The following is a 16,080-nucleotide window of genomic DNA, read 5'->3' as shown; positions in this document are numbered from 1 at the left end:
AGCAGTTCATAAAGTGCTTGGCTCAGAATTACTGTCTAAAACTGATTAACAGTAATTCAATATTATTAACCTGAATGAAAATTGTATTTTTAAAAAAGAAGCATATTTAAAAGGAAGTCTGTCAGGCTGGGAAGAGGTTATTGGAACTTTGGTTGAAGTTTTTATACACATCACTTTATAAAAAACTTGTTAGTGACTCTGAGACAATAAACAGGTTTGCCTAAATTATGAAGCTGATTGGATGTATTCACAACTATTAGGAAGGTCATACAAGAAGTGTCTTACTTATAAGCAGAATAATGGACACAGGCTCAAATTTAACACATAAAGACTTCATGGTGTGGAGCTCATCACTTGGAGACAGCAGAGAAATAGAGATCTAGATGGTAAAACAGCTATGAGCCTTCAGTGTGACGGAACCACAGAAAATAGGAGACAAGCCTAAGATGCACTGCAGATACATTTTCTTTAAGAGTCACTGTAGTTTTCATATTAATATACAAGGTACTGCCAAGGTTTTTTTTACATGATATACAGCTCTGATCACCACTTTTAAATGAAGTTTAAGTTACTCTGAAATGGATCTACTGAAGTGGCTGAAGGAAGAAAGTAAAATTTTCTGAGGGCAGTCAAAGAATCATGTCTTGTTTTCCCTCTCAAATAAGACATCTCTTCACAAACGCATGTGGGAATTTGAAAACAGGGTGGGAGTAGTAAGCTTTAAACATAAAATTGATACAACATCAAACAGAGATATACTGGTCATACAAAATTTAACATGGTTAGAATCACCCTCTGATTTCGTTCAGTTTAGTAGTGATTGGGAACACACAGGGGGAAAAAAAATCTAACTCTTTCAAGATGGAGCCCAGCAGCCTTATGGACGTTGCATGTCAGAGTAGTGGTGTTCTGGAGATGCACATTCAGGTGTTGTGTGAAAATTCTGAGTGTTGAACTTAGAGATCTGCTCAAATTAAAAAGACATGTTACTTATTTACTGAGTGGAGTCTCTTTATGCCATATATTTGCTGTATGCAGTTAGTCCCAAAAATCTGGACTTCTATTTATCACCTAATTTTGCTGTAGAGGATTTCTCTTTCACAATTAGAATCATCCGAAGTCGGTCCCAGATAGGGAGAGAATGCTGGGAAGGTGCAGTGCTGCTCTTGGTGGTGCTGAGAGATACGGTGTTTCTTACTCGTGGTTACTTGTCTCTAAATTTATTGATAGATGCTTTTCCTCAGGTCAGACATACAAAAACCCCACAGCTTAATAAAACTCTCCCATTCTTTCTAGTATCCATGATGTTCCTCTTTCCAGTGGAAAATATCCAATGGTCCCAATAAGTCCTTTAGTACTGCAGCAACATGTTAGCCTTGACCTCTTCTACCTTCTTCCCTCATTATGAAGCCTTATCACCTTTTATGTGTGAACTGGCTTCTGATGCTCTGAGATTAGTGGAGGTGTTTCATGGTCCATGGTGTGTAGGTAAACTTGGAGGAGATGTTTTCTGATATTACAGTCACAGCCATAGTGAACTGGACTCAGTTTTCTTTGCAACTCCAAGACATTTTCAGTTAAGAGTTTTACAGAAAGATTCTTCTTCTTTCACAAACATCTCCTAGACAAATTCAATACATGAAGTTAAATCAAATAAAGACAGACACTTCCTCCAGCTCTATTAAGTTTTCTATAGATTAAATTTTAGTCTTTCTTCAGGCATCACTTGAGTGGTACTTTAAAGCCTATACAAGGAAATCTCTAAAAATTGATTAAGAGTCTAATTAAAGACTGATCCTATCAAATTATGTAGTCTGTAAATGTTATTAAATCAAATCTCTTACTTTTCATCCTACAGGGGAAAAAAAAAGGAAAACGGACACAGTCATTTCTATCAATAAAACCACTGAAAGCACTAAAGAGATGCTGAAATGAAACAGTTGTGGCTGAATACGTGGCAGTTTGAAAATGTTCCACAAAGTCCAGATTACTTTAGTTATGAGTGAAGTTTCATTTACTGCTCTCTTCACTATAGAAATAAAAGCAATTTTCACAATGCGAAAAAAGTCAAAGTAATAACAATCAGACTGAAGGTGCAGCAGTAATTTCCTGCTACTCTCTTTTCTTACACATTTGGTAGCCACTAGCCAACATGCTTCTCCAAAATCCACTGAGCTCAACAGGAAGACTGGTGAGCGTTGAGCCAGACTCCAGGTCCTGTCCTTCTCTCTAAAATGAAACATTTCTTCCTGAGAAAACAAAACAAAACAAAGGAAAAATAAAAAAGAGTTTTCACCTCCACAGTATTCCTCCTTTGTCACACATATATTAGGGAGATGCAGAAGTATGAAAATTGTCTTGAAGATCTCAGGGGAAGGAAATTTCATTAGACATTTGGAAGATGTGAAATTTCATGATTGCTTGTACTTCAGAAAATGATAATACAATAAAGGAAATAAACTATAAACAGTATTTTACTAATGCAATCACCATGTGATTTGAATATTATGGTAGATAGATTATCAGCATAAATTCTTATTTTATTTAAAAGTATTTTGGTTCAATAATCAACATCATAGGCACCAATTATAGAAAAACAAAAATGAAAGAATTTGGTCACTATATTAAGTTTTATGCATGTCAATGACAAATAATATTCTTCCATTTGCTTGAGATTGTTTAACTCATTAATCAACAAGGCAAGAAAAAATGAGGGGATCACAGTATTTTTCATTTGCTCTGTTGACTTGAAAACTACTGAGAGGTTATCATGCTGTCTGGAAAACAGTGATCATATTCTAAAGAGAAAAAAAAGTCACAGTACAATTTCCTGGGGTTTCCATTAACAGCATCCCTGCTTTCATTCAAGACAGTGAATGACTTTGTTCTCAAAGAATATCAAAGAATAACAAGTTTCAATCTAGAATAAACAGGGGGGAGGGAGAAGAGAGGATTATAAAAAAAAAAAAAAAAAAAAAAAAAATTACTTTTGAATGCCAGTTCCAAAATGGACTTTTAAATGCTCAGCACTTAAAAAAAAGGAAAATATTATTAGTTGTTCTGGTATACACTTGCTTTCTTCAAGTACACGGAAACAAGTCAAGTTTCTACTAGTACTCTTAGGTATTACCTGAAAGTGCTTCCAGGCAAAGCTACCAGACCAAATACTTCTGTAAAAAGGAAAATCTTCAAACTCGTCTCAATATTTTCAGTAGGAGACTTTATGTAAAAATTAGGATATTGATACACCCAGGTCAATCTTTTTGTTAAAAGCAAAAATTGTTATTTCTGGGCTGATTAAATAAATTCATTATTCAAGCTGCATTGATATTGTTGAGAAAAAAAATAAACCAACAGGTATTTAAATCACATCTGCTATTTCTGTAATTAAAGTAATTACTGATCTTAATTAAAAATATTTTATTTTTAAAAAAATCACACGGCTTCAATCATACAGCTCAGTTCAGGCACCAAGAAGCACTTGAAATAAATTAACTTACTACCAAGCAACAACTTATAAATGACATACCATAAAACTCATTCTTATACCAATCTTTACTTCAGTCGTTCTGCATAAAATAGGTCCCACAAAACTTTCAGGACAAGATTGATCTCAGAACTGGCAGATTCAGAGCTGTTTAGAATATATTTTAAAATAAATTCAGTAGATTTTTCTCAGATAGGAGCCTTCATAGAGAGGAGGATGATGTAGCCTCCAAACTTCCTTGCTGTATCAATGGCAGGGATCTGACCAAGGAACAGCAATTTTGCCAGAGTAAAAATATTACCTTGTGAAAGGAGACCTGTTTCAGAAAAGTGCAGACTTTTAAAAGAATTTTTAATTGCTGAAGATTTTTTAGGGAAAAAGAAGTAATTAAGGAAAAGAAAAAAAAAAAGGAAAAAGGAAAAAGAAAAATAAATGGAAGAAGAAAAAGAAAAGAAAATAAGAAAATTATGTGAAAATTACCTTCCTAAGAGCACAATTATGTGAAAGGATAAACTGCTTGGGATGAAAGCTACATTTCTACAGATGCTCTTATCTTTGTTTTCACCATCTCAAGTTCCCATATGCTCATTTGACTGTCTAGGCTGAAAGGTAGGTCATTCTCCTAAAAAACACACAGAGTCCAGTTCTTTTGTGTGCTCCTATTTATTTACTAGAAGTGAATCTACATCAAAAAAAGTAATGAACTGTTGCAGTGCCACAGCCCAGAGAGGGCTCTAACCTTTGTTCAGAGCATCCTCCTCAAGGAGGACTGAGCTGAATTCATTGCTCCCACATCAGACAGGAGCCCTCTCTTCACTGCTCAGGTTTTCAGGAAAAGTAGAAGAGAACATCCTTGATGGTCCAAAGAAAAATTGGCCACAGTCCAGAAAACAAGTAGCTTTTACTGGAAGGAGGTAAAAAAAGCCCCTCTACCATAAAAAAAAAGAAAAAAAAAAAGAAAAAAAAAAGTATATATTGAAAAAAGTTGAGTAGTTCTTATGAAGTAGTAGAAGCTTGGTTTAATTTTCTGGTTTGTTTTGATGTCAGGCGCTTGCTGTGCCTTTTTTCCTCACTAATTTCCAGTCAGGATTGGAGGCCAATGACTCACCTGCATTCACAGATGAGTGTAGCCAAAAAGCCAGCCCACAGGTCCTCTTCTCCATCCTGCACTTTAATCACATAAAACACACAAAACAGCCCCCAGCCCAACCCTGTGTACAGCAATATTCAAAGCACCAGGCAAAAGCAAGGCCAGGCAGCTTCCCCTTACGTCTGTGGATAAAAGCATTGAAATAAATTCTAAGTATTCTGTCTGTCTTCATAGGTGACTCCCACAGTTGAAGGCAAATCAATAGTGAGTGGCCCTGGAGAAAACTGTGTCCAGTCTCACCAAAATGACTGGAACATGATGACGAGGGCAGTTTTTGAGAGTAGCTTCCCCTGCGCAGGTAGAAAGCCCCGGTGGGCTTTTTCTGGTTAGCAATGTTTAAACAGTTTCCTGTATTCTACAAAATACTCATGGATTTGATGAATAGATATAAATTAGAGAAGGCCATTATGGGTCCCTAGGTTAGATTTGTAAGTTCAAAATCTGGGGTTTACCAAGGACAACCCTGTTCATCTAACAGACATGCAGGAACCATATAAACATGTATTCCATCCATTACAGGGAAGCTGAGAAGGGGTTTTCCTGCAGCTGTCTGCTTGTGTACCAAGTTATGGTGAAAGCCTAAAATCCTTATTGTATGTCATCAGAAATGATCATGCAAACACACAGCTGACTGACAACTTTTCTAATGGACAAATCAAAAATAGATGAGGAAAAGGGAAGATGAGTGACCGGATGAACCACCAACAATTTGTCATTTGGGATGTTTTATTAGGCAGTTTGACAAATTTCCTGCTGGTTAACTGATTAAATTTACATTTCTCTATTTTTATCTTTAATTTATTTCATACTCCAATATGATTGCTAGTCATTTATCAATAAGGTTTAAAGTCTCCATGATGAATGGACAATGCCTTCAGCATAAATAAGAGATTCTGTGGTGCTGGTATTTATCTGGCTCTAGAGATTGCAGGATTGTTTTGAGTGCTCATTCCTTAGTTAAAATAAAGTGGGACCAGGAGGACAGATGAGGTTCTGTGCCAGTGGAGTGATAAAATGAAATGGAAGCAGCTATTAAGGATCCATACAAGATGATTATTACATGGAAACAAAAGGGTTAACAAAACTGCCTTGACAGAAGTAGTGTCAGAGAGATTAATGAGTCTCTGTGCTATGGAGAATTAGGGGTTTACAGCATCTGTAGGGTCAGAAGAAACCAGACAGATGAGTGCAATGACCACCCACAGCTGTGCCGGGATGTGAACGCTCAGGGGCCCGGGAATGCCGGCTGCTGTCAGCGGGTTAGCGGACCCGGCGGCAGCGCAGAGGGACCGGAGTTCCCGGAGTTGTAAGCTACAGCCCGGGTAAGTGGTGGTGAAAGGGTTAAAGAAAAAGCCTCCATGTATTGAGATGCTAATTGTCAAGATAGCGTATTACTTGAGGAAAGTGATTTGATTACTCCAACCTCCCACCCAGGAGGCAAGCTTGTGTCTCTTGCAAAGCCATTCCATCTGCCAGGCTCTGTGAAAGATGATGAATTGAACTCAAAATTCACGTGTGATGAAGTCACCACCGTTTCCCAGCCAGCCGAGCGCTGCTGCCATGCCCACCGTGCCGAGGGGAGCACCGCATTTCAACTTTTCCTCTGACACCCAGGAGGCACAGTAACCTGTTACTTGCTGCTGCTGGCTTTTTTTTCCCTCCCCATTTTCTGCCTCAGCGCTACAACTGAGTCATTCTGTTGCCCATGGCTCGTGGGTACACAGTGCTCCTGCAGCGTGCTGCATTATTCCCCAGTTCATCTGTCAGTGTTATTTTCAGCTAATGCAGATGTGGGGTTCGCTTACCGTCGCTGTGTAGACACTTGTCGAAAACCATTTGGAAACCCTTAACTATGCATAAATCTGCAGAGTGAATGTTTTCTCTCATTCACTTGCTCCTATTATTTGATTTCTTGTAGGCCTCTGCGACAGAGATGGAGAAAATAAGGTAAGTGAGACAGTTTATTTACGTCTCATTATAGAGAAGAAATGTTCTGTTGCACCACGGATGATACAGGCTTAATACAATCAGTATAAAATAGTGGAGTGCATGATGATGCAAGGGAAGCTGTGTTTTAGAGACAAAAGAAAAGGAATGTGGTTATTCTAGTAAATCTGTTTTGCAAGGAAGTCAATTCAGAAAGGATGTTTTACACACAAACATGCTTTATTGCTAGATGCGGAGGATATTTGATTATATAAATGTTGTAGTCACTTGTCCATTTACTGCAAGAGCCTGCCACTCCATTTAATGGGGAAAGTGGATCAATAATTCATGAAAAAAACTGAAGAAAATATAGGCTTGACTTCTAAGCATCTAATTACTGTGGCTTGTTTTAATATAATGGTCTAACATTGGTGTTCAATTTTTTTCTTTATATTGTATACCAGCCAGATAAATCTTGTCTCCTCTGTGTTTAAAATGTTGTCATTCTGTACCAGTTTCTCAGCACATCTCTCTGTTTTAAGCAAAAGGAGATGGCTTTTATAAACATAAGTTTTCCATCTCATGTCTGAGTGCAAGTCTGCTTTGGGGGATATTGCTTTTGTGTATGTTGTTGAGAAAGAAAAAGAAAGAAGAAGCATTCTAGACATTTTTTAAAAATAAATTAAAAAAAAAAAAATTCTATCTATTAAAATCCCCAGGTATTATAAAATTGATAGGCTAAAGCTGAACTTTTTACCACCTTTTAAATACTTTATGGACATTATTTTAATAACCCAAACCAGCAGCCATACTCTTAATTTATTTTGTTGGACAAGCTCAAATTCCTTCTCTGAACCTAGTGATTCAGTTTAATTGCTAACAACTATGGTCCAAGAACAACTTTTGAAATTCCTTATTTTTGGAATGGCTATCCTGAGTTATAAGAAATGTAGAAAAGTTCTAAAATTTTGGAAATAACTGGGGAAAAAGAGATTTGACTGAGTGTTTAATGACTTTTTGGGCAACAAACAAAATCCTGTTTTTCATTTGAGGAGAAGGTTAAGTCTCTTACAGTGGACTTGAAGATGCATGTCAGAAAGTTTCTAATTTCATTTATTTATAAAGTGCTTCAGTTGTAAATTTTTGTAGTGTCTCATGATAATGAAAGTACTCTACGTTTTGAGCTGAAAGAAAACCCCTGTGTGAGGTATTATGGTTTTGTATGCATATAATCATTATAATGTTAAAGCTGTGAGTTTTTCCTGAGTAACGACTGAGAAAACACCTCAGTATGTGGTCCTGCATTTAGTAAAATTTCCAAACAAAATCACCTATGGTTTATGCACACTCATGTCACGAATTATTCTCTTTGAAGATGCAAGCAAATATATATTTACGTTTGCTTGATAAGCGTATGTGCAGAAACACAATATAATACTTGTAATGCTTCCCTGCGTATGCCTTGGCCTCTGCTCTTAGTATTTTGCAATAACTGGCTGCAGATCCCAGGAGAATGAGCTCAGGAGTGTATTGAAAAAGAAAGAATTTGCTATGACAAGAGTAAACAACCATAAAACTCCATTTTCCTGGCACTCCGTTTTCCTGGCACTCCAGTTTTTGCAGCTGTCAGGCACGCAGCAGTTCCTCACCTCACGCCTCCTTGAGCACTGTAGGGATGGAATAGCCCATCCTGCCCTGCAGAAAGAATTGAGAGCTTGGCTGTTTACTCCAACAAGAGAAGCGTCAGTTAGGCTGTGTCAAGAGTCTGTAAATGAAGTTTTCTGTTTACACTTCTTGTGTGTAGGAGTTTCTTCTGATGGACTTTGGTCCCCAGTACCCAAGCTGGTGCAAGGGCTCCCCATGCTCCTGAGCGGAGCAGCGAGCAAGGCTGGGGGAGCTCCAGCAGGAGCCAGAGCAAAAGCTGCCCTGCTCCATCCTGAACTTTTCCAGGATCCCTGTCTATACTCATAATCTTGGATGCAAACTGAGAGAACACTCAACAGTTTAAGGAAACAGGATTCAGTTATGGAGTCACTATTTTAAATACTGGTGAACCCACAGACCTCAGAGAATTAGATTTTTTCTAAACCTATCCAAGTCTGGCACCCAGGTGAAAAACAGAACACCTTGTCTCTTCAAGGCACAGTGCCTTCAGAGGGGCTGTGAAGGGAGATAGCCTGAAGGCAAGGGAAGGAATAGAGAAGCAAGAGGGAAGAGAGCAGGCCAGGAGGAAAGAGGGTTTTGGGGATTTTTTTGCCACATTTGAAAAACAGTGTAACATTTCAGGAACAGCCATTCTCACACGACACTTGAATTTGTTCTACCCTATACCCTTGGCTCAGGTTCTTATCCACTCTCTTTTTGCAACCAGCTGAGGGTATGCCATCCCACACCAGCTGGGAGGGTGCTGGCCTCAGAACTAGAGAGTGAGCCCACACGTGGTGTAGAGCTAGGAAGACCAGAGGGTGCAAGACTCTTCCAAAAGAAGGAGGAGAAGAGGGTCTGGAATTTGCAAAAAGAAAATATACCAAAGCCTTTTTCAAGAAATAGAAGATGAGGAGCAAGGTGGATACCCACAGGACAACCTAGCAGCCAGGCTGAAAACCTTCTAGATTAGAGAAATCCAGGTTTGCACTCCACAGTGTACTTCAAAATAAGAAAGTATTTTAGATATGAAGAACAGGTGCAGAGAATCACACTTCTCAGAGGAGCTGCTCCATACTGACACTCCTTGGAAGCCCACAGGCCAAGCATTTTAACAACACAGCTCTGGAAGCCTTTGGGTGAGCTTTGCACATTCTCCAACCCAGTGCATCTGGTGCACCCCCAAGACTTGGGGTGGCCAAGCTCATTCAGACAGAGAGGCAAGTACAGGAGCCTGCAAAATTGATCTACTGATGACCCATGCCTTATTGATCCCCAAATTCACAGCAAACTAGTACATCTCAATGTTTCATTCCTAGGCTCAGAATCTAGCTGGGAAGATGCAATTCATCTCACGTAATGCAGTAATAATTCCCTTTGCAGACCAAGAAGCTGTTGTGACCTGCAATGTCAAATCCTGACCTTTTCAGCAGGGGCTTGCCAGGACAGCATTACAGGTGGAAGGAGCAGTAGGAAGCAGAGGTAGGAGGCTGTCAGTATTTAGCCGGACACAGGGACTACTTCCTCTAGAGGCTGAAAGATGCTATTTTGTGCTAAAACTTTGACTAGAAGAATCAGTTACTGCAATGAAGTCTTTTCACTGAGAGCAATTCTTAGCAGTACATAGTGCTTGTAACACCTCAAGGTACCATTATATTAGGCAGGAACTAAGGCTAACTACTAATCACATAATCACAAACCTCTTGAGGATCTGCACTTATGTAGGTTGGCTGTGTATGGTTATACAGTCACTTTATAAACATTAATTACTTCTGATTACAATGTTTTAAATACAGGTTTGGGGTTTTTTTAAATCTGATTATTTTTAATTTCTATAAACAAGGGCTAAAAATCTTAGTTAATTATAATAAATTCCAAATATATCTATACTATCTTATTGACTCTTAGCAGTGTTGCTATCTCCAGAGCATACAGTCAAGAGGAGCACATGACTTTCAAGTCTGAGGTCTTGCAGATCTGTGGTGTCTGGTGCACAAAATTGCAAGTACTCTGGAAACTACTTCTTCAAGTCAGATTTAATCCATAGCATGGCTAGATGTGCAAAAAAAACCCAATTCCATTGCAACTCCTAGTAGCTTTTTCTTTGCTTCCATTTAATTCTGCTTGAAATACAGATTATAACATTCAACTTTTCAAGAGTAATTGTTGTGAGGTTTAGCATAAAAGACCTCCAGACATATTTTTTGTACATAAATATTGACCAGATTCTCAGTGTTTCTTACACAGAAGAGTATCTCATTCCATGGGAAATGCCTAGTAAGGGGACAGATATTGTTCAATAAAAGCTCTTTTTAAAAATACAACCCTAAAATTTCAGTGACAATTCAGAAACTCTGTAAATCAATATTCTAATCCTAAACTTTCAAGATCCACAATAAGCTGAAGCATGTATCTAAAAGTACACAGATCAAGAGGCATCATCACCACCATCAACTGCCAGGTCACACAGTTAGTGCTTGGTAAGGAAACTGACCTTCTAGATTGCAATGTAACAATGGTATTCTCCAACAGAGGTTTACTTTATTTTGGTAGCAATATAGTGCCACTTTACTAATCATCCAGGGGTCTCTGATAAGGGTGATCCATATCTCAAGAAACCTGTAAGGCAACAAAGTTCATTTTATTGAAGTCCTTGCTTCAGAGCATATGAAAGCCAAGTGATTTATTTTGCACACACACAGCTGGTAGTAAGTCAGCAGCTCAATCCAAGTCTTTTGAATGCTCAGCCTTAGACTTTTCTCAAGCATGTTTGAGTTGATCTGCAACATGGAAGGAATATCAGTCACTTCTAAAGGAACATCAGAGGCACGTGCAGTCCTAGGGAAAAGCTTCTGTGGCAGTTTAGTGAAAATGAGAATACCTTCCTAAATGCCCACTAGATCATGCTGCCTTCCTTGCACTTGGTATAAATTTAGCCCTCTTCATATGCTAATGAACACACTGCAATTTCCTGCCATCCTTACCTTGTCCTTATTCCTCCTCTCAGCCTGTATCTACATTAATTTTACCATAATTACTTGAACACAAGGAGAGGATTTTTTTCCAGAAAGTTAACCAACAAACATGGTTTGCTTTACTCAAGATCTTGATTTCAAATCGGCAGCTGAGGGGCTGGGAGCCACTGCCTTGAACAGAGGCACAATGCCACAGGACAGCAGGGAGACTGTGCAAGCAGCAGCTCCAGCATCTGCTCAGCAGTGTCTGCAGGATCTAGCTAATGCTGGGACTTCAAATCCCAGCTGAGGACGCAGGCAAGAAGAGGGCACAGGGAAGGCTCAGAAGAATGACTGGGATGAAAGGGGTATGAGTTTGGGGTCATTAGAAGTTATGGTAGAAAAGACACCTAACTGGGTGGGTGTTTGGTCTATTTTGAAGGGGGAAAGAAAAAAAAGGAAAAGAGAGCTGCCTCCTCGTATTCAAACAGGTAAAGCTGTTTTGTTATTCTCTGCTTTGCAAGGTGTTTTCATCTCCCAGGCAGTCCCAGCAGCAGTTCCAGCCCTGTAGTGCTGTTTTCAGCACATCTGGTTTGTTCACTCCCAGGCATGACTGCAGCACAGCTTTACTGCACCTGTTTCCCCCTTAGATCCCACTCAGCTTTAAGATTGGTGGTTGTCAACCAAAACAATGGCAGTGATGGACACACAAAGATATATTCACAGCCTGCAAGGGAGCTATAGCCCTGGAACTGGGATGGTTTGGGTTGCAGTCATGCTGATCTACCTATACTAGCACCTATACTAGCAAGGGAATTTTATCAATGTTGCCAGGGGGACAATATGCCCTGCCCCTGTCCATCCCATTTCATTTCCACTGTACTGTCCCCTGTGCTAGTCAGTCAAATTAGCACTACTTAGCTGAGGCAGGGGATTACTGTTATGCTGTCCTACAGCCCCTGCAGCCTCCTATCCTGAACTGTTGTCTGCTGCTTGGAAGAACGCTCTAAAAGGCAGTGATGCCAGAATGAAAGGAATCATCTGTAGTCACCTGCTGTAACAGGTGTTGTCTTTTAATATCTTTTAGCTCAAGGTAAATATTGAGTTGAGTAAAAGTGTCCAGCAAACAAGAAACGCATCAGGAACAGAGGGCAGAATAGATTCAACTTGAATGAAATCAGATATAGCTGTGTTAAGTGGCCTGCAGGGACAAGTTGGAGCTGAGCAAACATCTGAAGAGACCAAGAAAATAAGTAGGAGGATATGAGCCATGCCATCAACCAAGAGCTGCAGTGAGTCATGGGGAAGAGGCTGGACCTTAGTGATACCAAGCTTACAAAAAAGGCTCTGCCTACCTACCCCTTTCTTGAAAGGAAAATGGCATCACTGAGCAATGCTACAAGCTGCTCAGGAAAAAAAAATAGTTAAGCAAAAAAATGGAGGGGGTATTTTGGACAAATATTTAAGAAAAGAAAAAAAGGTCAGTGTTTGTGATTAGTTCAAAAACTTTGAAACATAAGGAGCAGAGCCTCCAGAACAGGGCTGGGTTTCGTTTGTTTTTGTTGGGTTTTTTTGAATTTGTTTCTCTCCTCCAAAGGTGGAATGGTTATTGATGATCAAAAAATTGAAAGGTGGAGAAACCGGATGCTCTCTGCATCTCCTATATTGCTAGCAGCAACTAGGCTTCGGTTTATGTAAGTGGTCTGACCAAAGCTATTGGGTGGTGTGTGCTGAACAGTGAAAGCAGCGGCATATAAAGCAAATAGTAGCAATGACTGCAGTACTAACAAAATAATCTTATAAACTGAAGAGTATAAGAGATTCCAAGCTGCAAACCCCAGATGGTTCAAGGGCAGTATAGTTTGTGAACCACACTTGAGTTTGCTCTGTAGTGAAATCAAATATAATTTGAATGCTTGTTGCTGCTATAGCACACAGACTGATAAAAGGAAGGAGATAATTTGTCTGCAACACTTTATTACAGGCTTTTACAATAGGCAGCTCTGCTGCTGCTGGCATGGCCTAGGCAATTTAATTTACTGATCAATTCTTGATTTACACACAAGTGACTAGAATGCATTCGAATAAAACTCTGTATCGCTACATTTGACTCAATGTTCTTTAAAAATCAGAAGTGTCTGAAATATATCAAAACTATTAAGTTTTCACATTAAAAAAATTGAAAGGCCTGAATTGTCTTAATGTTTTAGTGATGACCTGGAGCCAGCTTAGCATGAAGTACAATGTGCTGAAAAATAGGCAGGAGACAGTGAGCTATATTAATGTTTTTTTTTAATTCATGAATACGAGGCTTGTATAATTTAGAGCCCTCAAGTGGGATAGCAGGATCATAAGTGCCTGTAACTCCTTGCTAGATTTCTCAAATGTATGTGATCATCCTACCACTCACATGAACTGCACAACTCTGGATATTCAACTCTTTCAGGAGTGACAAGATCCACTTCATTGAACTGTGCACAGACACCCTGTGCATTGCTTGGTTTGTATCAAAGTTTATATCAGGATAAAAAGGGCCTCCATGTCACATGTAGTTATATTGCCTCTTAGATCATGAATTTCTTCATATATGTGTTTGCAAAGGTCTGAATAGCACTGGAAAAGCTAGCTTTCATCCTGAGTTTGCACAGCTATCACCAGGTCAGCAAAACCATAACTGAGAAACTGTAAGAGAACGTACACAAACCTCATGCAGCAGACTTGCACCTAGGAGGGCAGATGGGATTTGAGAGGATATTGTTAGCAAAACAGTAGTTGACTGACTGCTGACATACGTGGACATCAAGACCACACAAATGCCATTTCAGCTACTCAAAGCAAATTTTAAGTTTTGATCATCTTGCCTTGACTTCGTCCATCTTTAAAAGAAGGACTAGGAAGAGGAGGAGGGTGTCCTAGGAGAAAAGAGGCACTTCAGGCTTTTCCCAGGAGCCACTGAGCTCTTCAGGGAGTCTCTACCGTGCTACAAAGACCCTCATGTTCACAAGGAGCCCTCATGACTCAACAGCTCTAAATTTCTGCTCTGTTCAACAAGACCAAGTTTCATACCCATGTCAGAGCAAAGGACCTTAACTTTGAAGTTTTTGTACAAATCAGGTCAGACAAATGAACACATTTTATGTTTCTGTTACCTGTGACTGTTGTTTAGACAAGAGGATCAGTTCAAGGAATTGCTCTTTGTTAAGGCCTTCCAAAAGCTGTGTTGGAATTCCCAACAATTAATGGCAACATAATCTTTTTCCTCGCCACCCCCCCAGAGCTTCTTTTGCAATAGGCAATTTGAAGAGATAAGAAATCAGTACTCCTCTTTTCTGTGCATTTCTGCTTAAAAAGTGATACAATGTTGGGCTATTTAACTCAGGGAATCTCCCTGAACCAATGTACTGTACAAATTAGCAGTTTTCAATGCTTTGCCTGTATAGAGCAGTCTACAGATATAAAAAGATATTGTCTATATATCTGTATAATTGGTCCTACTGCCAAGAATTCCTACAGCTGTAGGTGCTTGAAATGACATTTAAGTAGCATTAAAAGCGTGGCAAATGACTTTGCACACTCATATCTAACTAAATATGTAACTGCTGGGTCACTTACCCTTTGAGATATTATTTCCTCTTGGTATTCTGTAACAAAGAAGGAATATTTCCAGGTAGTTAATCAGAAGCAGTACAGTCCAACATCTACCAAATATATTTCAAGACTTAATGCAGAGCCATGAGTGGCTGAAAAAGAAATGTTTTACAGCTTTACCCAATATTCTTAACAACTCAGTGGGGAACTAGTAACAAAGTACATGCACTGAAGCGTTATATTTTAATTTTAAAAAATTGTATGCTTAGTATTTACTCTCAACTTGTGAATAGCTATATTTTTATTTTGTATTTACATTCTGATTTAGGTTGTTGAGCAATCAACAATTAAAGAGTGAAAGATCAAGCAAGTCAAACACTCTGAGGCTAGTGAAAAATGAAAAATCCAGCAAACTTGCCCTGCAAAGCCTTGCAAAGCAATGCAAGTAGAGTGGTGAAAGACAGAGCAGCAATTATATTTAAGTCAATTACTTGGAAAACAATGCTATAGCTCAACACAAAGGAAAATTTTATTGTCTTGGTCAAAAAAACAGAGGAAGAAGTTTTTACACAAGTCCAAATAGGCCTTCAGTCCTACACCTTTCCAGTGCTGAATTCATAGAAAGGCTTTTGATAGAAGGAGTCCATGACTGGGCTGACTTATTTTTGTCCAAGTCTGCACAGCAGTTGACCCTAGTACCCCAGTTGTGCCACACACTTGCAGCCTTACAAACAGAGTGAGTCAGAGCCATTCAGGGAAGCACCTGGTTTCTCAACCCGCATCAGCAGCGTCACCCTTCCTCAGCAGTTCCACTTTATTTCTCACCCCTCACAAGCCTTTAGGAAGAGCAAAATCTTCCTGGCTTACCCCTGTCCTTACTGTACCAATGCCACCAAGTTCCACAGGCATGAAAAGCAGGCTCTTGAGGAGATTTTCAGCCCTCAGTTTGAAATGTAGCATAGGATAGCCCAGTTAGTGCCAGCCTTTGCTCTGGACCACCTAAATATCTGGCAAGCTGAGGCAGGACAGGAGGTGTAAAGATGGCTAATATAAATCCCCATCATTTGCTTCTATTTTCCCACTTGTAGAAGGCAAAGCAGTCCCCTTGCCCTGCAGCTGGAACTGCTGTGGTACGTGCTAGAAACCCCTTGCTAAAATAGCTTTCCCAGTTGTGGAGTCTTCTGAAACATGTTTTTGTATTCCTTTGGTCCTGTTGTATTTCTTCATAAGATGTAGCCAGTTTGTGTCCTCTCTTTATATGAAATGTTATTTATTAAACTCCTTCCCTATTGGAGGAACCAAGAAAAGAAAAGCTCTAGGAGATACACAAG

General features: G+C 39.3%; 1 protein-coding gene across 1 annotated transcript in view; it reads left to right on the top strand.

Moving 5' to 3' along the window:
* BEGAIN (brain enriched guanylate kinase associated) overlaps nt 1–16,080 on the top strand; it is a 154,237-nt gene that overhangs the window by 38,496 nt on the left and 99,661 nt on the right. The window contains 1 exon segment of the mRNA XM_051622581.1: nt 6,556–6,584. Coding sequence (XP_051478541.1) covers nt 6,571–6,584 — 14 coding nt within the window. The 5' untranslated portion in view covers nt 6,556–6,570.

This window comes from Apus apus, chromosome 5, assembly GCF_020740795.1.
Source record: "Apus apus isolate bApuApu2 chromosome 5, bApuApu2.pri.cur, whole genome shotgun sequence".
Lineage (NCBI taxonomy): Eukaryota > Metazoa > Chordata > Aves > Apodiformes > Apodidae > Apus > Apus apus.
The sequence above is the reverse complement of the archived record's forward strand: the minus strand, read 5'-3'. Positions and strand labels throughout refer to the sequence as shown.